A 25,764-nucleotide genomic window follows, 5' to 3' on the forward strand; every position below is an offset into this window, starting at 1 on the left:
AAGAAATATACAACAGAAGAAAACTCACCTGTGTATCCGACAGAATATCATCAATCTCAGAGGACGCGGCTTCATACATGGTGTCCGACGGCTCCGCAGCTGGCGACATAGCCCCAGCTCTAGTCCTGTTGGTCCTGTTACTGCAGTGGAGAAGCTCAATGGTCCTGACGCCTATGTTTCGGAGGCGCGTACATACATCTCTTATCCAGCGAGCCAGCGACCTGTCTGAGGTGTCGTCAATACGTGTAAGAGTCTCAAGCCCTACAGCGCCGAAGAAGACCACTATAAGAGCACATGAAAACAAGGCTAAACCCAACAACATGTTAATTAAGCCATCCATGTTGAAGGTGTCCAGACTCGTCTTCTGGTCTCTCCCCAACTCGGCAGACCCAGAATCACCTCCGGCAACATCGTCACCAATGTCACCGCAGGAGTTCTGCATCACCGAATTGAGGAGAGACCAGATGATTTGTATCGTTCTACTAAGCATCAGTGAGAGATGCTCGTTGCCGAACATCTCCCCTTGATCCCTTTCGGACTCTACAGTACTTGTGCCCCCATAGTCATCGACATCAGCAAGGCTTGGCATCCCAGACTGGTCGCTGTACACTGAACTCGAGTCGTCTAAGGAGTTTTCAAGAAACGAGGAATTGGCGAGAGTGGCCGCAGCCGCCCTCATTGATTCCTCGAATCTTTCCTTAATATTCTGATGCGCGTCCAGGCTGTCAGGCACATACATTATGAGCGAATGTAAATTTAAAATAAGAGGACTAGTGATTCTGAAAGGCAATATAGTAAAATTAATTTTATGAAAAAGACTGTACACACGAATATTTTTTGTATTTTAAGCAACTATGGTTGAACCTCCTAACCATTAAAACTTTGATTTATCATCTAAAAGTAAAATTCTTTAAATTAAAGAATATGTAATTAATCTTACATGATTCAATGCTTGAAAATAGCTATCGTTAAGCTATTCAAACATTAAAAACTTTATTTTATTAGATTCAATTAAGTTAAAGAATATGTAATTAATCTTACATGATTCAACGCTTGAAAATAGCTATCGTTAAGCTATTTAAACATTAAAACTTTGTTTTATTAGATTCAATTAAGTTAAAGAATATGTAATTAATTTTACATGATTCAACGCTTAAAAATAGCTACCGCTGAGCTATCAAAAACATATTCATTATGATGTATCAAGCAATTAAAAACTTATGTACTAGCTAAATCTGAATATCTTCAATGATGTTTTAAAAACACTTTAGATAAAGCTAGCTAAATATAATCATTTTTTTTATATATAATATGGTTGAGTTACTCGTAACGTAAATAATCTATCAATTAACGTCATTATAATTAAATTAAGTAAAAAGAAAATCTTATTTTAAAACCTATAGTAAAATTGTTTTAGAAGATTTGAATCAGGACACAAATAAGTTTTGATTATACAAAGGGAACGCTGTAATCAAAAGTTAAAACGAGTAGAATGATGGAATATATCTGTGTCATCATAAGTTTTGTTTACGATGAACGAATTTAACTTTTGCAGACAGAAAACGTAAACAAAACAAGGTACGTCAATTTACTTGCTGACTCAGATATGTCCTATCAAAACTACAAATATTATATAAAACAAAATTGTCATATATTGAAGATGTACCTATATTGCTTCAAACCCACTTTCGTTTACAAATACCGTGATAAAGGACTTATCGACGAAGAAAAATAAGATTCTTGGGTCTTAAATAATGGCTAACGAATGCAATAATGAGCACATCAACAATCTATAACATAAAAACATTCATATAAAACAAACGGGTTACTATATTTTATCACTTTTATATAAATTCTCTTGGAATTTAGCGGTAAAATTAAACACTCGAACGCAAGCTCCGCTCGCAAGGACAATTATTATATAAATGAGCATAATTACTGGGCCGCCAGCTTTTTATAACCTCGCTCAAAGCCAACCCCTATCACTTTTGACCGCCCAAACATAAACAAAGGGTTGACAACTTATTGTTACGTAAAATTTAATTACGGACGTCGAACGATATATTTTATAGATATTAAGTTTAAAAGGTACACTTAATAGCGACGTAATGTAAGATATTAGTTTTTAAAATGATTAAAATTTATTCATGTTAGAAATAACATAAATACAGCTAATACCAACAATGGTATAAACCATATGTACATATACAAAATATACAAACAAAGGGTTACCAACTTTTGTTAGTAAAATCTTATATTTTTACATATATACGAGTAATGTAACCAAAGAAAATAATACGATATGTAAATACTAATTGTACTTATACATTTTATATAAAATATTGTTTATATTCAGGAAACAGTTATATTTAACAGAAATAGAGATAACTAACCAATCCATTATAGGTCTATCTGTAACGAAAGAATCTCTAGAATATCCCAGGGATAAAAAGATTAATAAAAGATTATTAAAACTTCTTTTGTTTAGATTACCATAGCCAGGATACCCCAAGGAACCGGTTGGAGCACGCGCACTAACTCTTTTTAGGATCTACCATGGACCAGCCTGGAGATAACCTAGATGATCATGGAGTATTGGAGCCCTACCACCACCCTACCTTGGACGGATTGCGGTTGTGTTCCTGTCAACACCTTGACACAATAGACGAGAACAACAACATCATCACCACACCTGAGTACGATGGATTCACAGAGAACCTGTCCATCACCATCAGGAATTTCCTGTTAAATACAGCCCTGACTACCAGAGAAGATAGTAGAGTGGAGACCGATAGTGACACCAGCTCCAGCAGCACACTATCCCTCTCTACCGATGACCTCAACCAACTCTACTATGACCTGGAAAATCACTCAATCACCTTGGACGAGAATGGAAACGAGGTAGCGCAAGTGGACGCCCTTGGCTACATATCTACCTCACCCCCAACCTCAACCTACACTTCGAACGAGAGCACTTCACCACCTAGTTCATCATCAGAAGAAGCTGAACTATCCAGAACAACCAATGCAAAAACATTTATTGATGTGACAAAGTTAGATAAAACTAAACCCCTCAAGAAAAGAATGTACTCTATTTGGGAGGTTTATCATCTTGTATACCCAGCTATGAAGATACGCAAATCATACTTTCTTAATGGAAAGCGTATTTAACTTAGCTTGGAATACATTTATAGTTTATTATATATGCCTATATACTGGGACTACTAAACTTTTTCTTTTTCTCTTTTTTCTTTTTTAACAACTTACCCCCATTGGAGATGCGATCCTCAATTTTCAAATTCTTTGAACGTACATATGAGACTTTTACAGAAATGCTTCGCATCCACAACTATCTATCTATGCTTGATATAAAATCAACACTATATAGATCATATTATGAACCTTTGATTGACACGTGCCCTGCAATTAACTAGTAGCACTCAGGGGCAAGACACAATTACTTTAGCTAGGCCCAAGGCATTATTTGTATCAATTTATGCATTCATAGGCCTGTTTCTACCTATATGAAACCATATATGGGTAACGAAAGCCTATTCATGGTAATCTGTATGTGATTTGCTAATAGTATATGTTTATTAAAGATATTATGTTTATAGTTAATGTAATCATATAAACATCCAGTACATATATGTATGCCTACAACTATGCCTGATTTACGTCACATATTAACACACAGATATTTAATTGCACAGACAAACACTAAAATCCTGGTCCAGAGCTAATGTTATAGCATGTACCTCTTGAATTTATTCAGTTATTTACTAACTCTCCTACCATCAACTTCTCTTTCTGGCTTTAAAAAGGTAATGACTTAGTTGTTTGGCATGCATTGTAGTTTAAATTTAGGCCCCTTAGTACTTAGCATGAATTGAGCTCAGGCCTTATGTTAGAACTCTAACACTTAGCACAATTCACTGCTTAGGACTTAGGGCACATTTCTGTCCTACTCTACTTATAATTTTAACACTTATCCTGTAAATATTTCCATACTTAACTTATGCACTTGTGATATAAATACACTTTATAAAAACATTTTCCTTCCTTAATACTTAATATACTTATATGATTCTGATCGAATATCAAAACCAACCATTTATTCTTAGGTTAAAGCAACATAATACTTCGCGTGGGTCTTTTGTTGAGCTTCCACCAGCTCAACCAAATTCGTATTATACTTGTGGGAATAGAGGGTTAAGCATTCTAAACAAACGAACCGACGATGAGAATGTCTATGTGTATTGCATTAAAATTAGGTTTTAGTAGTACTCATAGAAGAGCGGTCTCCATACCTAAATATGGACAAACGCCCCATTCGCACACACAAATTGACGACCTGTATGTCTGCCCCCCAAATATTATTTAGATTTATTTCGCTTGTTGGTTATACCTTTTTCCTGCCATTATAGCCACGAGAATCCCGTTTCTCCAAAGAACAGACAGACGAACATTCCAATTTCAAAAGCAGCTTCTCTCAAATTGTAAATATTAAACTTTGATAAAATTGTCAATAAAATTGACGTTTTGTTATTTCCTCTCTAGACCTTTTAAATTTAAAATTTGTTAACTTATAGCCTTGAATATTTTTCTTTTTAGCATAGATTAGATTTAAACACTAGAGAGGGGTTAAATAACTGTATGTTCCAATCCCAAGGACCTTGTGCCGACTCTCAATTGATTCTTGGAAAATCAACCAACAGCGTCAGGAATATTATTGATGACTTTCAATTATGTCTTTGACAACCAACCAATAGTGCCGAAAATATTAGCACAGCCAAGTAGCAGAAAACAATTTGCTAGCAGACGTAAAAGGTCCTTGGAAAAGGGGAGCATGTAGTTATCTGTATATACATTAATACTATATAAATACGAGAAGAAGAAATATGGGTTTTATTAGATTAACTTACTTTTTAAAAATTTACTCAAAACATGTAATTTTCTTTTTTTTCTTGCCTTTGATTTTTTTTCAAAAAGATTCATTTTAAAACTATGTCTAATTGAACAAAGATTCATTATCACTGGCCTAAAAACGGCCTTGAGCTGAGCCATACTGAAAATACATGAATCGAATCAAATATTGTAATTTTGTATTTTCTTTTCATTGGAAAATTGTGTGTAAAACGTTGTGATTTAAATAAAATAACATAGATTTTATGTTTGAAATATAAGTAAAAAAGTTATAATAAAAACTGTATTGCATGTTATGTTAAAAGTTAAAAATAAGCATATGATATTTTAAATTTGCTAAAGTCTAAAATAAGATATATTTATTTTAACACAAATTTTGAGTAGCTAAGCTAATCTATAGCTAGAAATGTCTGTCTCTCTGTAAAATATTTTGAAATAATTTATGTGTGATTTAAGCATTCTACTTCATCGGCATATTTTATATTGGTGGCTAAGGATATCATAAATGGATAACATGATTTTCTTGACTGTTTAGATATAACTATAAAATATTTCTATAAACAATTATAAGCTTCGCTACTTATGGAAAATTTAATTCTTGGTTATTTAAATTTTAACATGAAATTTTAATTTCAACTTTATAAAGATAATGATTGATTTGATATTATTACTATAGATTAGCTATTTTGAAACAGTAGGACTGTGGAATAATTTCACTCCGTCCGTTTGTCGCTTTTTAACTCGCTGACCGCCATTAACCTCCTCTTCTTATTTCAGGTTTGTCCTTGGACAGTTTTATCAGCTATTATGAGCCCGTGTATTACAACACTAGCGACCTCGCGGGACAATTACACAACTCGCGCGCCAAGCGGTCAGCTGATCTACCTTCCACTGAGGCGCCAAAGTTTAAGTTTCAGTTTCAGGCGCATAAAAAGTAAGTTGGATAGATTGAATAGATTCAGTAGATGTGATAGATTTAGGGATCTAAAAGGATAAGACAATTGCCGATAAATTGATGTACATCCCCAATGATGATGCACAAAATAATCCCTTCTGTACATTACAATTAGTGGTTGGATCGTTTGGACACCCAACTCAATGAACAAACCAATCACAAATTGACAAATTAATTGGGGACTCTTATTGAATTATGATTGGTTGGTTCATATAGTTGAGTATCCAAACATTTCAACCACTTATTGTAATCTACAGAAAGGGTAATTTTGTGTATCACTATTGGGGATGTACATCAACTTATCGGTCATTGTTATATCCTTTAGATCCCTAAACAGGTTTCTCTCTAAAATATTTACAGATATTGTCAACAAATCATTAATTATGACATTTTAATTAGAAAAAGTATTTGATTTAAAGCTCGGTTATCACAAGATGACCGTCAAATCTTCAGACGGACAGACGCATGGTCATACCCAAATTATAGAGATGCTATATTATTAAAAAGGCACACAATATAAAATATTTGGCGCTTTTTACAGAGAGTAAAACCAGGCAAATGTCCAGATGTCTAAAAGTTGAGTTGATGTGCAAGCAAAAAAAACAAGAATAACAACATCCAAGCAAAAAAAGCATAAACAAACCTATAAATACGTGTGTAGACAATTTCAAAACAATGATTAATAGTTGTAAATATAATTACTTAATATGGAACAAGTTTATTTCTGTATTACAGTTTATTGCTTTCTTATCTTTAAATAAATTATAATAAGTTTGTTGCACAATGTATGGGCAATGGGCATGAATGTTCTTGATATTGTTTTACTTTTCAAACAGTTTGAATTAGATGCGTGCACTGGGTTTTAACCCCCCTTCGACACTCCCCTTTCGTTTACTTATGATTGCAAATTTAAATTTTTGATTATATTTGATTATCAACATTTCTGAATAGACGTACAAAACTTAATTATAGAAGATCTTTGCTGACTCAAAATAACAGAGCTGTGCCTTTTTGCACACCTATAACTCTCTCCGAGGTTTATGTACTTGAAGTTGAAAAATAAAAGAACGTTTTTTGGAGCGTAGCAACTCTAAAAGAGGTTAATGGTTATTAATTTGGCATGTGTGATAAAAATGCTTCTATAATATGGTAATTATAACTGCTTTTATTAAGTATTATATTTTATTGTCGCTTGTCAAAACGCTTTCGGTTCGATTGGAATTTAAATCATTTAATTTTGAATCTTTTAAGAAATTAATCTCGCTCGATTTTACTCTCTCCCTCCCACACTTTTATATATTGAATAGTACAAAAAGGACTTTTTAGCCACCCGTACACACACATATACACACACACATGCCACATGCTAACAAACATGCAGAATTACAGATAGACCGACAGACAGACGTTCTTTTAATGTGGTATAAATGTAACTAAACAGAAATTTACTAATATCTTATATAGTTATCGTTCTATGCATTCTCAGCACCAAAGTATTTGTTGGGGGGTAAGGAAGGGCAGAAATAATAGCCTAAAACCATTTAGGGACTTATGTGAAGCTTCCCTTAAATGGAGAACACAATTGTTTTAGCAGTTAATAAAATCTTAAGCTTCTGTCAAAACAAAAACTTACTTCTTTATACAATAGGATACGTTTGTTAATTAGAATATTATTATGTCAATATGAAAATCATTTGGGTTTATTTTAGTAAACTTTTTGTATGTTCACCATTACATATTTGTTTCTTTCTTTTCTACTTCTCTCTCTCACTCTCTTTCTCCCTCCCGCCCTCACACAACTTTCACTCTCGTTCCAGAGCAAATTTCGCATGGATTTATTTTCGCAAAACTTCTACATAAAAAAACAGCAAAATATTTATAAACCACTTGAATTCTGATTAATCTGATCATCCATTTATTTAAAATCCTTAATCTATAATAACGTTTCTTTACTTCTTATAAACAAAACTATCGAAAAGGTATGGTAATTTAATAGCCTAAAGCCATTCCATAACTTATTTTAAAACAAATATAACATAAGATTTTCCGCGAAGCTTTCCTAAAGATAAAGTAATCGATTCAGAAGTTAGCAAGATTTTAACAGATTAACAAACAAAAAACATTACTAGTCTACATTTCAAAAATCTTACTTTGAATTTTAATTTCATATGCAGTTTTTAAGATGATGACTAATGTTATGTCGACTTCTCTACATAAAAGAAAAATGATTATTTCATCCTTGTTAAAAGCGAAGCTTTTCTATAATTAGGGTCGGTCCGTCCGTCCGTACGTCCGTCCGTACGTCCGTCCGAGATAGATAGCTTTTATTCGTTAATTTAGGCATGTTAGAATTGTCCTATTGATTTTAAACTTTGCATGATGATTCCTGTAGTAGTTAGGTACGATTTAGAAATCGCAGCTACTCTATAATCATTACCAGAATGTCCGTACGTCCATTTTAAACATGTTGATTTTTTAACTTTTTTGACAACAAATCTTTATGTGATCTAATTATCCGTTTGATCTGATTTTTGGTATACTGATTCCTGGGAAAACATAGTACAATATTATAAGCGAAGCAACTCTATAATCAAGTCCTAAAAATGTAAGTATGTCCAAGTCCATAAACATTATCCTATATCAAGCAGTTTTTCAACAAATTTACTTACAATTTTGCTTCGAATCTTATACATTTTTATTCTGATTATTCAGTTTTGACACTATACAAGTGTTCATGTTTGTTTGTCCTACCATTTCAGTGCTTCGCTTTTATGGATGTTGTCATCCTTGTTAAGATGATGACTAATGTTATGTCGACTTCTCTACATAAAAGAAAAATGATTATTTTATCCTTGTTTTTCTTTAAATAATGATAAGAAAGGAGAAATTTATTTGGCTTAATTGCATAAACATATCTTTTGTAAGTTTGTGTGAAATCTAATGTATTAGTCTGGTTAGTTAATGTCTCCAACATGACCTATAATCATTGCAATATTTTTCAAAATAATTCAAGTTAAATAATGATCGATTAAGTTTTGCATTCATTAAAAGTCTATGTTAAAACGTCATAAGTAGCGAAGAACAAAAAAACAAATGAGTTATAAATGTTTAGTTGTCTAGAAAAGAGAATAAGACAAAAAAATTATGAAATTTTTATAATAAAAAGTTGTAGATCATGGAAGCATAAACTGCAGCCATTCAGACAAAACAATGTTTAGACTAGATGAACAGGCCATAGAAATCTTCACTGAAAATTTCAGCTGTCTATCTTGAATAGGAGTTGAGAAAATTATATTTCTCCAATAGTTTTACGGACAAAGTTAACTATAATAGAATTTCGATAATCAATACCAATCAGAATATGAAATTAAAAGGTAGTTGGTATAATTCCTTACGTGACTTCGTGTCTTAGGGAGCGTTTCTTCGTAATTTCACAGAAGCTTTTTTCCTATTTCTAGCCCCTGTGGGAGGCTCTAAACCTATGGGACCTATTGTCTAATCCTGCAGGGCAATCACCTAACCTAAAATAACCCATCTAAAAGCTTCTATAAAAATACGACGAAACGCCCGTTAAGAGGTGATGTCACGAAAGTTTTTTTTAATGATAAACAATTTGTTCAATTATGTTCATAAGTAGCGTGGTTGCATTGAAAGTTAACAAAGAAAAGAACTCTAATTTTTCATTTGAAAAAATAGGTTGTTTAAATCATATAACCCTGTAAGCTTTACGCTTTGACATACGGACTTACGGATTGACGCACTGACTGCCGGACTATAAATATAACCCAATTATAGAGTAGGTTCGATTATATATATGACACATGTAGCAGATTTATTTTATCTGCATAATAAAAAGTTGCTCTAGGATATAAATTTTGTTTAATTTTAATGTAATGTAATACAAATATGAATAAAGCATAGAAAAAAATCTTCCAATTTAATCAACTCGTTATGTCATATTTATTGTTAAAACACTAATTAAGTTTTTCAATAATTTTGTTTATCTAAATTTTCCAGTAATGCACTGTAAGATCAGAGATGTGGTATTTGAGAATATTTTTTTTTGGATTTTTGGATCTACTGCAGTTCACGGTAAAATATTGCTGGTAACGCAATTTTTAAAAAAAATCTATGAATTTAAAGGCTGCTAGCTGCCAAACGGCTGAACGTACAGATCATTCCCGCACACTGTTTTAAGCGGCATAAGAAGGCCTACAAATAATCTGGAATAGCCATAAATCAATAATGCATAATTATCTCGCAGTGCAGAGAAATGCGCGAAAAAGACCTATTTTACGCGTTTTTTCTTCAGTGAAGCTTTTCCTGTGCATCATTGGATCTTGGCTATTCCAGATTATTTGTAGGCCTTCTTATGCCGCTTAAAATGGTGTGCAGGTATGATCTGTACGTTCAGCCGTTTGGCAGCTAGCAGCCTTTAAAAATCATAGATTTTTTGGAAAATTGCGTTACCAGCAATATTTTACCGTGAACTGCAGTAGATCCGGATTTTTTGTTCGGAAATAAAGGTGCTTTCTCTCAAAGTCCATGTGGAGCACTAAATCCCCTTTATTTATAGTATAAATTGAAAAAAGGGGAGATGGTAGTTTTTTAACCCCTCCCTCTTTTTAAAAATGTATATAAAACAAGGGGGTGTGTTCGATTAAGATCTTTGAGGGAAACGCCGAATTGAGTAAAATTTTCTGTTCACTTAATTTAAATTGAACAACATTCGTTCGTTCTGAGCTTTATAATTTATTTTCTTGTATTCATTCGAATCCTGTGGATAGGAACCGGTTCTCATCCATACGAAAAAACTATGTCTAGCACCGAATTATATCCAGATTTCTACGAATATAAAAATGTACAATCATAAGATTAAGCCAGTTTTTAGTCGGTGCCTTCGGCACCTCGGGGCTAAAAAAACTAGTTTTAATCTTATAATTGTACATTCTATATCCGCGGAAAGCCGTTTATAATACGATGCAAGAAATAACTATATTTTTATTTACACATCTACATCTATCAATTTCTAAGTATTTGTATTATACAAATTAGAACGATGTCTGTTTGTTCATCGTATAAGGCACCTCTTAAGATCACATTAACCGCTGAACCTATGTGGTTCAGATTTTCAGGGAATATCTAATTTTATGGTTTTACACTATATTCGTATAATACCACAACCCTGGGTAAAACAGTAAATAAAAATTTGACGCAAAAAGAAAAACAGAGTTTACGCATTTTATGCAATTTAAACAGTTTTGAAATAATTTATTTTTCATTTTTATTTTCATATATTACGTTATTTTAAGACTTTAGGTTCTATTCTAATATAATGAACAGACCAATTTCCCCTCCCTCATTGATTTCATGCCCTAGTCACCATTGCCAAAAAATAAAGAATTTAATTGCCACTAGAGGCTAGAGGTGATGTTTTCTCTCTGAAGTTAAAGATCTCGGAAATGGCTGGTCCGATTGAGTTATACTTTTTAGAGAAGCTATATATGTATGTATCTTATGGTGGTTTTAGACTAATTTCTTTCCAATTTGTAGCCACTAGTTTTCATAGAAGCATTAAAAATAAAGAAATTTATAATTTAAAAACTGAAATCTCTGGGAATAAACATACAAGCCTTGAGAAATTTTCTCTAAAGCAAAGAATTGTTTTTAAAACAAAGTTTTCAGGGTTAGAAGCCAACTAAAGTTGGAGCAAAGCTTTCATATAATAAGGGTATTTAAATAAATGTTTTTCTTCTTAATGAGCATAAGATTAATAGTACCACAAACATATTTATCCACTAACGTCTACGCCCCTAGAAGCCTCTAGAAGTACCTGAAGTGGTGGGTGTTAAATTATACCCGCCCTCTATTTTTTGGTTTTAAAAAATAGTAAGAAAAAAAGATTTTTTTTTTTTGGGGGGGGGAGGATTTTTTTATGGTAGGTGGTGATTTTGTCTCCTAAAATAGTTAGGAACCTTACCAGGGCCTATGAGAAGCTACATTGTAAAGCAGAATCAATTCGGTTCAGCGGTTAGCGGGGACCTACTGTAAAGACACACACAAGTTAAACACTACTTTAAAAAATATCCATGTAAAGTTTAGTTTTTAATGTAATTATTTTCAGATTTATCAAATTGTACTTTAAATTAGACTCTTCTGTATTTAGTAGCTACTCTACAAGATACTAAACACTACTGTCCTTTTCCGCTGTTTTTTACGTCCCTCATTATTAAATCCTGGTTTGATATTTTGTTTCAAAAGGATTCGCTAGTATTGGATGTAATCTTTCTTCACAGTTTTGGTTTAAAAACATATAATATTTTTAGTTTTGCATATATAATGATTTTTTCATCCTCGTTAATATCCATCTATCCTATAAATGGCCAGGGAGGAAGGGGACATTGGGGTGTTTATACACTAGTCCCCAAAGTTTTAAAGTAATGACTTTGGGGACTTTAGTTAATTTTGATTTATTGGTTAATTAAGTTGAGTGTTCAAACGTTTCAACTACTAATTGTAATCTACAGAAGGAGTAATTTTTGTACATCATTTGGGATGTGTATCAATTTATCGGCCATTGTCTTATCCCTTTATATCCCTGTATAAATAGCCCTAGTATTGTTTACGTGATATTGAAAGTAAAACTTTGCATTATTATGTCATAAGGTGTTATTACGGTGCATGAAAATAATAACTAAATATACTAAATTAGGATATGGGTTATTTGTCCGTAACGAAGGATCTCACTTTTTTATTTTTTTAACTATTTTTGGAAGGTGTGTCTTCATCCTCCTTGTAAAAAAGATCCCTCCCCCCCCCCTAAAAAAAAGAAAGAACAAAATACTTCTAGGGGCGTAACCGCTAGTTTATTCTAATATAGAAAGTAACAAGACAAATTTCTTACTTATACTACTAGCAATATAATTTAAGAATATTTTTTTTTTGAAGCTTAGAATTTTTATCTTTCATTGTCAGATCGAGACTGTTTCTAGGTCAAGACATTACTCCTATCTCAATATGTTTATGAAAATTCAATGTAAGAAGTTTTAATTGTTTTTAAATTTGTATTTTTTGGCTGTTTTTTATGAAACATTTGACATAAACCATAAACAAAACTAGAACATGTTACCATGGATCTAAAGGGATAAGACAATATTAAGATACATTCCCAATAATGATACACATTAGTACACCTTTATTAGATTACAATTAGTGATTGAAACGTTTGGGTATTTAACCTAATAAACCGATCAATCAAAATTTAATAATAGTTGTTAAGTCAACGAATAAGAAAACGATATAATAAAACTTTGGGGACTAGTGTAATAAACAGCCCACTGTTCCCTCCGTCCCTGACACATGTTACATGGTTAAATGTTACTTAATATCTACAAATACAAGGTTAGATAATATCTTAGAAATAGGGTTAGATCAATAGAAGATTTTTTTCTTCAAATTAAATAAATTTCAAGTATATTGACGAAACATTGTTAAGTGCTTAAAAGCTGCTCATATTCAAAATATTGACCCTAGAACCAGGGAGGTAGTGGGCAGTGTTTATTGCACTAGACTATAAAGATTTGTAATCTTATTCGCTAGCTTAACAACCTTCAGGAGACGTTTCGTTGAAACGACTCAAAGAATCCATTTTATAAAAAATTGAAATTGAAACCAATTAGACTTTATCTATTTTGGAAATTTACATATTATTAATTGGATCTTACACCAGATTTTTATGTTCTCTGATAAAATGAAACACGCAGCGGGCTAAAATAATTATTCCCGCTATCATCCTCTTTATCCCATGCCCATATCTCCCATTGTATCAACGAACTGACCAATAAACAAGTTCCATGTTAGCAAGCCAAATTGACGATATTTTTTCCCTGTCATAATATCCACGTATAATCTACATCCATTAATTTAGTACGTACATTCAGTACATTCACTTGTTAAGTTAGCATAGAGTGTAAAATTCTCAAAATATAAATTGCATGGATTTTTAATGGTAAAAAAATACAAAAAAGAAAAGGGGCTGTTTGTGCTGTTGTAATTTATACCTAATTTTTCGGGAGTATATGCACACCAAAATTTCAGAGAGAGAGGAGCCAATGGGCTGTTTATTACACTAGTCCCCAACGTTTTACAATAATGTTGTCTTATTCATTGGCTAAACAACTTTGGGAACTTTTAAAGGAATTTGATTAGTTGGTTTATAAAGTTGAGTATCCAAACGTTTAAACCACTAGTTGCAATCTACTGAAGGGGTTATTTTGTCTTTTAACATTGACGATGTACATCAATTTATCCGTCATTGTCCTATCCCTATAGATCTCTGGCAAAATTTAGTTATTGAGAACCCAAAATTTAGGACAGATATTTTCCTTGAATCAAATTTTAGTTTCTATTCAAAGTGTTCCCACATATGTTCAATAAAACCAATGAAAAAAATAGCAAATTTTCATAAAAACTAGGATGACAACATCCATAAAAGCATAGCCCTAAAATTGTAGGACAAACGAACATCAACAAAGTTAGAACTGAATAATCAGACTATTAAAGCTTAAGCCTAAACAAAATTGTAAGTAAATTTGTTGCAAAACTTCTTAAATGTTTAAGGACATACTTACATTTTAGAATTTGATTATGGAGCTGATTCGCTCATAACTTTGTACCTTGTTTTAATATGGATCAGTATTTCAAAAATTAGATGAATATGATAATTTTAACATTTAAATTTGTTTTGTCAATAAAGAAATAAATCCGCATGTTTTAAATGGACCTACGGACTTTCTGGTAACGGTTGTAGAGTTGCTACGCTTCCTATATCGTACCTAATTGTTACAGAACTTATCGCATCGTATTATAGACAGCTTTCCGTGTTAGTAAATTAAAAATATTAGATTAATTCCAGTTTGCTATTTTATTATTTTTTTAAATGTAAAAATACAATACAATACATGATTTTTTAGTACTTAGAACTTAATGGGTTATTTGACTGCTATTTTTTAATCCAAAATTCCAATGCTTCGCTACATATGTATATTAATGTCCTTCTTTAAATACATTTTAATGGCGGAAAAGTAAAAACAGCCAGAATTGAATTTGTGTAGAATTCAATAGGATTCATTTACATTCCAAAGATAAACTCTACATTTAATCAACTAAAGGATAAAAGAGAGATTCAACGCAAAGAATAGATAGATAAAGAGAGAGACTGTTAGATGGATAGAACTTTAGAAAGATAATATGAATAAAATAGAATAAAATATAATAATTCCTACAACAGTTAGGTACGATTTAGAAAGAGTTGCAACTCTATAATCGTTACCAGAAAGTCCATACGTCCATTTATATCATGTCCTACCGTTTCAGGTTTTTTTTATGGATGTTGTCATCCTTTTTTAAAACAAAATTTAAAGCCAAGCATAGATAGATTGATGGTTTCATAGATAATAGATGCAGAATAAACAATAGATTAGCAATATATGGATGAATTATTAATTATCTATCTATCTATTTAGGTTGTTTCGAGTAAATCTAGACTGTTCAGCTAACTCCATCTTCTCACCTGACATAGAGTTTCTTTCAACTGGAGGCCCAATAGAGTTCGATACTTCTAGAGTAGTCAACGGTTTTCTAGAAGGTAATATTTATCTACCTATCTAGTTATTAATCTATTTATCTATCTATCTATCAAACTGAAGATTATCTACCTATCTATCTATCTATATTTAGATGACTCTAGTAGTAGTGTAGATGTTATAGTGCGCCCAGATGGAATATTTGATGGGCATATACAAACTAAAGATTATCTATCTATCTATCTATCTATCTATATTTAGATGACTCTAGCAGTAGTGTAGATGTTGTAGTGCGCCCAGATGGAATATTTGATGGGCATATACAAACTAAAGATTATCTATCTATCTATATTTAGATGACTCTAGTAGTAGTGTAGATGGTATAGTGCGCCCAGATGGAATATTTGATGGCCATATACAAACTAAAGATGACCTCTTCTATGTTGAACCAGCTGAAAGGTAATATAAATTATATACTGGATGTAAAAACAGTGGATAGCAAACATTTCACAAAATATATTAGGTTAGGTTAAAGTTGACATTAGGTTAGATAATTTTTATCCCATTGATTTTACAAACGCATGGTTTAAGCCTTCTCCAGTGACTGGGATGAAATTCTGTATGGGGTAGGATTCAAGTGATACATTATTTTCCAACATTTTAAAAACAGATTATTAATCCTTATATAAAAATAATTTGATGTTTTTAACCGCTGAACCGATATGGTTCTCATTTATTATGCAGCTTAATAAGGTCCTAAGAAGGTTTGTAACTATTTTGGAAAGGGATACCATTCCCCTCATAAGAGCAGTCGCCCCTAGAGAAAAGTGTATCTAAATATCTTTCACAAAGGGCTACCTAGCTAACTATCTATCTATCTGTTTGCAGTTAATCTCAATCTAGCTAACTATTTATCAATCTACCCCAAATGACTATCTATCTATCTATCCAGGTATTTTGGGTCAGAAGTAGAATTTCCAGTGATAATCTACAGCCACCAGGACGTAGATGGACCAATAGCAGGAAACAAATTACATTGACAACAACTAGATTCCTTAGAGGCCTCTAGAAGCATTTGTGAAGGGGGGGGGGGTTGAATTCGATAACCGAATTTTTATTTTAGTTTTAAAAAGAAAAAGTAAAAAAGTGTAATGGGGGATTTCTCTTGGGAGGTGGGTGGTACCCTCCCCAGGACTTATGAGATGCTACCCTGTAAAGGAGAACCATATCGGTTTAGCAGTTAGCGAGATCCTTCGGTACATACATACAGACACACAGACAGAGATCTTGTTACTTTATAATATGGATTATGTTTATTCTATCTGCATATAGTTGTAAAAGCCTTAAAGTTTATTTATTTTTTTGTCAACTGTTAAAAGAACTTACAATGAACTAATTGCTAAAAATGAAATTTGTACCTGCGCAGGCCACCACAGCCGTCCCGCTATCCTTCACAACAACATTTCTGTGATACCTCATCAGTTACCTGCACACAATACAAACAATATTAGGACCAACACAAGCCCTGCGGGGTCGAGGCTACCGCAGCAACCTAATTTCACGCGTGATAATTATTTTTCTAGTTCTATTCATCCAGTTATAAATGATAGTGATAATGTAGCAGCTAAATCTGATGAAATAACCTTAGATAAAAGTGATTTGAATGTAGTTAATGATATTTTTGATGATCGGTTAGGATCATCGCATGATGTCCTTAGTAATGGTGATCAATACTTTGAGAATCTGTCTGAAAGTGACATTTTTCGGATGAGCGAAACTCAGGCCAATGCTTTCAAAAAGGGCGCCAAAATTGAGTTGTCTAAGGCGCCGTCAGCTGATTATGATGCTGATGACGTCATACGGCCGAAAGTGCGCAGAGATGCAACGTTTTCACGGAGACAAGCTAAGCCAACAGAGCGAAAGAAAACCACGTGTATGCTCTATCTTCAGGTAAACACCTTTTATCAGGACTGTAGAAGCAGCAAATAGTGCCCAATAAAAAATTACTTCATACAAAACAAATAAACAATGATAAGCTGCTATTCATTAATATTGAACAATTGGTCATTTGTAAATATTGTATAATTCCCTATATATATTTTTTAGATTATTCCTTTTGTGCCTAGATAAAATAAAAAGCGTTTCTTTAGAAACTCTCTGCCTCTTACAAAAAAAACGTCCAAAGTTTTTTTTACTTAAAAGAAAGGATGTTCATCTGTGTACGTGTGTGTGTGTTTGTGTGTGTGTATGTTTGAGTGTGTGTGTGTGTGTGTGTGTATCTGGTGTATATCTGGTTCTTATATACAGTGAAGCTTATTTTAGGTCTAGATTAGGTTTAAAGATAGATGTATTATTCTATTGATAGATGGATATCCTAAAAGCAAAGTAAACATTCTTGGGTAATTGTCCAAATAATGACAAGAGTAAAATAATTATTTTAGTATTATTCCAGAGACTCAAATATTATTTCAATTTGCAGTAATTTCTGATTTAAACTTCTACTAATTTTCTTGGACATCTGTACATTCAAGTTATAGAGTACCAATGCTTATAGAATAGCTAACATTTTATGAAGTATTAGCGGCTGCGACCCTACCATCTTGGGGAAAATATCCGAAGCGATGTGGAAGGTCAGAAAATTAGCCTAAAACTATGTCAGGGCCTATTGGAAGCCTCACTGTAAAGAAAAAAACTTATTGGTTCAGCGTTTATTGAGATCCTTCGCTATAGACCAAAAATTGTATAATTGTTTTAATTTATAAAAATCGAAGGGCTACAAATTTTCTTTTAAGCCAGATATTTATTTACATAATCTTCCTTGGTAAATTTTTGTTATAACGCCTTGAGGTGAGTCTCCATTATTTGTAATGATTGGACAATTTTTATACAAAATATTTGTATAGCACTGGGTAACCATTTTTTTTTGGAAGAAATTATTTTTTTTTTCAAATGTGCCTTTTATATGTGCCCACTAACAAAAAAAAATTGGCGTGCAATTCCTCTTCCCCCTAAATATCCAGATCCCTTGGAAAGTCTTGCTTATTTTCATTTAATGATAACAATTACAGCATGATATTGCTTTACTATGTCACAGAAAATGAAATTATGACTCAATTATTACTTTGATTGGTTGAGAAGTTGTAGACAACCAGTTATTCTTCAGATTAAACATCCCTTTTAGATTCATTTGCTTTATTTGACAAAATGATAATATTTTTTTTAATTGCAAATGACTATTTTTTATATCTTATGAGTACTTTTTGAATTTGTCTAGCATAAAAACTTAACTTAGATATAATTAATGTACCTTTATTTATATGTTAACAGTACTCTTATATTATGAACTAGCGGTTACGCCCCTAGTGGTATTTGGGGAGGGGGAGTTGAATTCGAAAACCCAAATTTTTTTTTATATTTTAAAAGAATATTTTTTTAAAAATGGGAGGGTGCTGGTACCCTCACTTAAAAGAGTTATTGACCTTGTCTGGACCTATAAGAAGCTACCCTATGAAGGAAAACCATAACTCTTCAGCGGTTAGCGAGATCCTTCGATACAAACATACATATAGACATCCTGCTACTTTATATGTTAAAAGTACTCTTGTATTGTGTATAAACAACGGTCAAATGATTTTGAACAAATAAGCATGTTCAAGCATTTATATTTGCCATTTAAGCAGTAAACAAATAATGCAAAGTTGAAACCTCACAACTAGGTAATCATTAGTAAAACTTATGATACGTTTTGGTTATCCTTATAATAAAGTAACAGGATGTTTGTCTGTCTTTGTGTCTGTCTGTACCGAAGGATCTCGGTAACCACGGAACCGATCGGGTTTTCCTTAACAGGGTATCTTCTCATAGGTCCCGAGAAGGTTTATAACTAGTTTGGGGGAAGGTACCACCCCCTGCCCCAAGAGAAATTACAAATAAATCAAAAAATTTAAATATTTAAGGTATCGTAAAGACTTGAACAAAAAAAACATTTAAAGTGCCACTAGAGGCCGCTAATGGCGTACCCGCTAGAAGTTTGTATAAAGTACATTTTAAAGATTAAAAGCAAGATTTATACATACGTCTTTATTCTGGTCAGGGCCCGTGATCCAACAAATAAATTCCAATTGAAATTACAGCAAATTTATGATATTTTGTGGTGTAATCTTAGAGTATAACTTGTTTTGTACTGTATCCAAAGGAAAGTAGCTAAGAAAGGCTGGGCAAATAGGAAGTGAGTTGAGAGGAAATTTCACTTAGAATTGTTTGTAAGAATACTACTCCCTTATCCCTGGTTCTGGACTATTTTGAAATAAATTTTGAACCAGAATGAGAGTTATAAATGCTTTAAAAATACTTCATCTTTTGCTGCAACGCATAACCACTGTTCCTTATCTTAATCCAATTAGGCTCAATTATATTTTTGTTTAGAAACAGGTCAACTAAAAAAAACAGGAATAGATAAGTAGATGTCAGGGAGAAACTGATCCTCAAAGTTTTTAAAAATAATTTCTTTCATTCGTTGTCTAAAAAATTTGGGGACTTTGACTTCTTGATTTGGTTGTAGAAACAAAAAATATTTCCTAACTTTCAAATAATAATTCGATTCTTCACAAGGGGTATTTTGTTATCATTAGAGGAATTAATCGGTTTATCCTTCATTGTCTTTTCCCTTAAGATTCTATGATTAATATCCAGAGAGTGTGGGGACAATGGGCTGTTATTACACGAATCCCAAAAGTTTTATTCTTATTCGTTTTTTTTAACAACTTTTGGAACTTTAGAGAATTTTGATTGGTTGATTGATTGGTTCAAATGATTAAAACACTAATTGTAATGTACAGAAAGGGTAATTTTGTGTATCATTATTGTATCATTATTGTTGAAGTACATCAATTAATCAGCAATTGTCTTATCCCTTACGATTCCTGGATAAAAATCTCACCACATCCCTAGGTCAAATTGTCTAATGATTTGTAATTGTCCTGTCCATACTTTTTTTGGTGTCCTATTAATGTAGCAAAATGTGAAGCAGTTGATAGTGCCTAATAAAAAATGACGTCATACAATATAAATGACCAATTGTAGGCCAGTATACATTGTAATAAATTATACAGCCAAAGAGGCGTGGATGTAAACACCCTATTATATAAAGTAGTAAGGGTTTTTGTCTGAAGACATCGGATGGTTTTAAATTATTATATAAAATCTTTGGAATACAGAGGCCCTAGATACTAGGGGCGTAGTCGCTAGTATTCTAAATGGAAACAACAAAATCAAAGTAACCATAGTAGAGAAAATAAATGTAGAATAAACTAAACCTAAATATTAAATAAATAGTTATACAAGAGTGGGAGAGTTGGATCATACGATTACCTGGTTTTTCTAACTAAAAATACAATCGATATATAATTACTTGGATGTTGCACCAGATTTTTATGTACTTTAACAAAGTAATACTCCCATGCTAAAATAACGATACCCCCATCAGGGGCATCCACGCTTTTTTATTTTGTGAGGTAGTAGTAAAAATGCGGGCGAAGCGCGCCAAATTTTTTTTTGTTAGGGATTTTTTATTTTGGGAGTGCCTCCTCTCATCCAACTTGATAGACTACACTGACTAATAAATGATGTTATATTAGCAACCAAAATTGACGATAATTTTTCCCCTGTTAATGTATTCAATATATTTTATTTACATTACAAAACATTTATCTTATTTACTAAGTATATTTGCGATTACTTTTATTTAATGAAATCTTCCAATTTTTAACATGTACAAAACGGCCTGCTTAATTGCTTCAAGATCCATGTCAGATCTATATAGGAAATAAATGTCTATAATCGAGCTCAAGTTTTCCAAGGAATATATGATTAAAACTCATAGTGCTCCAATAATCCATAATAAACTCTCATTGCCCAGAACGATAAGACCCATTATTTTACTTTATTAAAAATAAATTCATTTTTTTTCATTTCATGTTGCTATTTACCTTATATTGATGTATTTAATTTCTAATCATAAAAAAAGAAAATTTAAATTTATAATATGATAAATTTAAGAAAACTATGTTTTAAAAGAATTCGATTGTGGCGACATTTTGTGTGTTCAAATATTAAACTAAAATTGTAACCATCATCATTAACCCTTTGGTGATGGTAATGTAAAGAAAAAAATATAATTTAAAAAAATATTTTAAATATTTTAAATTATTAAATATTTACTTTCTTTTAGATAGTAATGCCGGGTGAGGAAAATAGATTTATTGAGAAATAGATATGCATATAGAAAACTAGCCTATAGGGAGATAATTATATCGAGCCAACTCTAGTATAATTATACACAACAAAAAGAAATAAGATAATTAGTAAGAATTAGGATAAACAAAAAATTGACATTTTCTTAAGCAAATAGTAATAAATACATCAATGGCTTGCAGAAGTGGGGGTAAGGTATGTGAAATCCCTCCACCACAAATAGTCAAAACATGTTGGGCTTTAGGCTTTTTTTTTACACTCCATGGCAATTTCTGTACACGCCACTGTGAATTATATGTGAAGATGTTAACATAATATTAATTAACTTAAAACATATAGAATTATTATGATTTCATGTTTATTCTTAAAAATGTAATTTTGTAATTTTTAGGACAAGGTCATTGCTAACTTTCAGAAAATAGCACCAGGGATCTAAAGGGATAAGACAATGGCTGATAAATTGATGCACATCCCCAACGATGATACACAAAATTACCCCTTCATTAGATTAGTTTGGACACTCAACATAATGAACTAACCAATCAAAATTTAATAGAAGTTCCTAAGGTTGTTAAGCTAATGAAAAAGAAAACTTTATTGCAAGACTTTGGGGACTTGTTTGAAAAACAGGCCAATGTCCACTCCCTCCCTGAAAATAACACACGACATTAAAGTCTCATGTTCAGGAATATTGGACAGGGGGGGAGGGGACATTGAGCTGTTTATTATACTAGTCCCAAAAGTTTTATTTTAACATTTTCTTGTTCGTTGGCTTAACAACTTAACAGACTTTTAAAATTTTGATTGATTGGTTCATAAAGTTGAGTGTTCAAATGTCTCAACCAATGATTGTAATCTACAGAAGGAATAATTTTGTGTATCATCATTGGGGATGTACATCAATTTGTCGATCGTTGTCTTATTCCTTTAGATCCCTGGATTTTGGGCCTGAATAGAAACTATTTTGCACCAATTCTAATATTCTTTCTGTATGATTTAACTTTTTAAGAGGCAGAAAAAGTTTTACTACAGGTGCTATATCTCTAACCGTGGAAATTCTACTTTTGTTTAGAATTAGCCAGTGTTAAGTTTTTGTTATAACACGCATACTTTACTTTTGTAATTACTATCGGATACGCCCCTAGAGGCCTCTAGGGGTACTTTGGGGGGTGATGAATTGAATTTAAGTACACACAAACATCATGTTACTTTATTATAAGAATTTATTCACACTAACCAGTGCAAAATATTTCTATTTGATAGGGAATTTTGTCATATTGTTTTACCAATGCTTATAAGACCTTATTTTCTTATGTAAACAATTGTAGCAGTGCCCCTAGCTTCTGGGGAAGGGTGACGTAGGTCAATTAAATAGCCTAAAACCACTTTAAAATATTTGTAATGTTTCCTTGAAAAGTATAACGAATTTTGACCAGTATTTTGAGATCTTCAGACAAAAACTACTTTATATTATAGAAAAAGTTTTGTTATTCTAAAATGAATAATACAAAAATATTTTTGCTATAAATTTTGAAAAACACACAAAAAACTAAATTCTACTGTTATCAACCTTATTTTTCTTTTTCTTTATATGATGACACCTTGACACTTTTAGTTGTTTTGGTTCGGTGGTTGGTCAGGCATACACACACACACTTAAACACAAACATACATTCACACACACAAACACAAAAAAACCACACACATATTTTGGAGACTTTTATTGAATTTTAAATTGGTTAGTTCAATAAGTTAAGTGTCTAAACGATTCAACCACTAATTGCAATCTATAAAATGGGTAATTTCGTGTATTATCATTTGGGATGTACGTAAATTTATTGGCCATTGTCTTATCCCTTTATATACCTGGTTGTTATTTGTACTGTTCTGCATTGCATTATTCTTCGTATTTTCTTAATTCAGGGAAATAGGAATGGGTTAAAGGAGGATAAAATCATTACGCCAAGGAATGATTTAAAATTATTCTAAGCTTTTTGTCATTTCCAGTGTGATTTTTTTCATAATGATCTGAATTGTTCAATTAAAATGTATTCTGGCCTATCATTGGTCATTTGTATCGTATGACGTCATTTTATTATAGTTACTATAAGCTGCTTCGAAAAATCAATTTGTTTAGGGGGGGGGGGGGGTATAATTATGTGCACATCAATGTCAATTAGCTTGTATGAATTACTGCACATATACAAAGAGGATAGCTAATTAAAAGGGGATGGGAATAGTAAGAATGGGCAGATATGAAGAATAGATAGATAGAGGTGATAGGTAGATAGATAGGATATCTAGCTAGGATAGATAGATAAAGGGAATAGATAGATAGAGGTGATAGGTAGATAGATAGGATATCTAACTAGGATAGCTAGATAAAGGGATGGGTAGATAGAAAGGATCTAGCTAGGATAGATAGATAGAGGGAATAGATAGATAGAGGTGATAGGTAGATAGATAGAGAGGAAGGGTAGATAGAAAGGATAGCTAGAGGTAGATATGAGAGGGAACTACATAAATCAAAGTAATACCATATCCGTTTGTGTTTCTCCTAAACAACCTGAAATTGTATAAAAAAAAGAGCAAATATTTCAAATAAAAGGAGGTATAAATAAGCTCAAGGTATCTTTATTCTATTAGTAGTAGGACAAAGTGACTCATAAATCCGCCATGTGACGTCATAAAAATGAGGATTATCCATCTCTTTTTTAGAAGATTATTTTCCCACTTCTCATCTCATCTCCCTCATTTTTATGACGTCACATGGCTGATTTTTGAGTCACTTTGTCCCACTACTTTATTATTCCCCGCTCTAAAAAACAGCGGATGAACCCGTAAAATAGGTTTCAGGACAAACGCAGGAGTCCCAAACGTCGGAGTGGACAAACGTAGGAATGTTAAGATATTAATTTAATTAAGTATTTCTATACAGATTAGGTTAGGTTAAGATATTAATATACAAATAAGCCCCCTGCAGGGGTTAGGCATTTACAAAACGTATAAAATGGTTTAAAATAGGTTAGGTTAGGTTAAGTATCCACTCCTGCGTTTGTCCACTCCGACGTTTAAGACTCCTGCGTTTGTCGTAAAAATATACTTTTTTCGTGTTGTAAAAACATCAATGTCATATATCCTTTACGCAGTGAAAGATACCCAGTAGACAGAAAAAGTACTATAACAAATAATTATGAAAATACTGTTTCTAAAAGTTGTATCATAATTTTGTTTTAACTTATAATCTTTTCGTTTTGGACATTTTATTAAATGAACCCATATGAAAATTTTAATTTTCCAGAGTACACACTGTACAAAATTATACCCTGAATTTGACTGTCACCCTTTACTCCATTTAAAACTGGCATAAGCATTTTCATAAAAAAAAATATTTTAAAAGAAAAAACTGACATTTAAGCATTTTTTCTAATTCTATTTATTTTTGCGAATGAGAAACACTATAGGAATATAATTATATGCAGAAGTAAATACACACTGCGAACAAAAAGGATTTTAAAAATGGCATTGATATCAAGAAATTCACAATAACGTAGAATTCAAGTAAAATAATGAAGGGGGCACCGTTATATGTAACTCTACCCACGGGTTGGGGAGCCTGTGCTGACTTTTAATTGAATATCAGCAAATAGCGTTGGAAATATAAACACAGTCAAGTCGCTACAAAATAGCAGAAAGCAATTTGCTCGCAGACAAAAAAGGTTCCCGCCACTTCGGCCAAGTAGTTGTCTAGGTTATAGATATATACTTCTATACTATACAGGGGAAAGGGGGTGGTGGGTTGATGCTCCTTATTTATGTTTAAATGTCAAAAATATGTTGATTTTCACTTGTCTACTTCTATGACTTACTTTGACTTTAATAATAAGCTTAGCATAACGGATATATTATTACTTGGATATTACCCCAGATTTCCATGTTCTCTAAATAAAGTGAAACTAGCAGCGGGCTAAAATAAATTTCCTATCTTCCACTCCCTTAACCCCATCCCCTTCTATTTTATGAACGAACTTGCCAATATGGGAGTTC

At 32.3% G+C, this 25,764-nt stretch overlaps 1 protein-coding gene across 2 annotated transcripts in view; it reads left to right on the top strand.

Annotated features, from left to right (window-relative positions):
- LOC145330148 (uncharacterized) overlaps positions 1-25,764 on the top strand; it is a 199,265-nt gene that overhangs the window by 103,618 nt on the left and 69,883 nt on the right. For both annotated transcript variants that reach the window (XM_080174733.1, XM_080174734.1), the window contains exons 2-6: positions 5,704-5,860; positions 15,406-15,527; positions 15,822-15,924; positions 16,418-16,484; positions 16,888-17,415. In XM_080174733.1, the coding sequence (XP_080030859.1) occupies positions 5,704-5,860; positions 15,406-15,527; positions 15,822-15,924; positions 16,418-16,484; positions 16,888-17,415 (977 nt within the window). The remainder of the gene's footprint in view (positions 1-5,703; positions 5,861-15,405; positions 15,528-15,821; positions 15,925-16,417; positions 16,485-16,887; positions 17,416-25,764) is intronic.

Source organism: Acartia tonsa, chromosome 10, assembly GCF_053477335.1.
Source record: "Acartia tonsa isolate MP-2025a chromosome 10, ASM5347733v1, whole genome shotgun sequence".
Lineage (NCBI taxonomy): Eukaryota > Metazoa > Arthropoda > Copepoda > Calanoida > Acartiidae > Acartia > Acartia tonsa.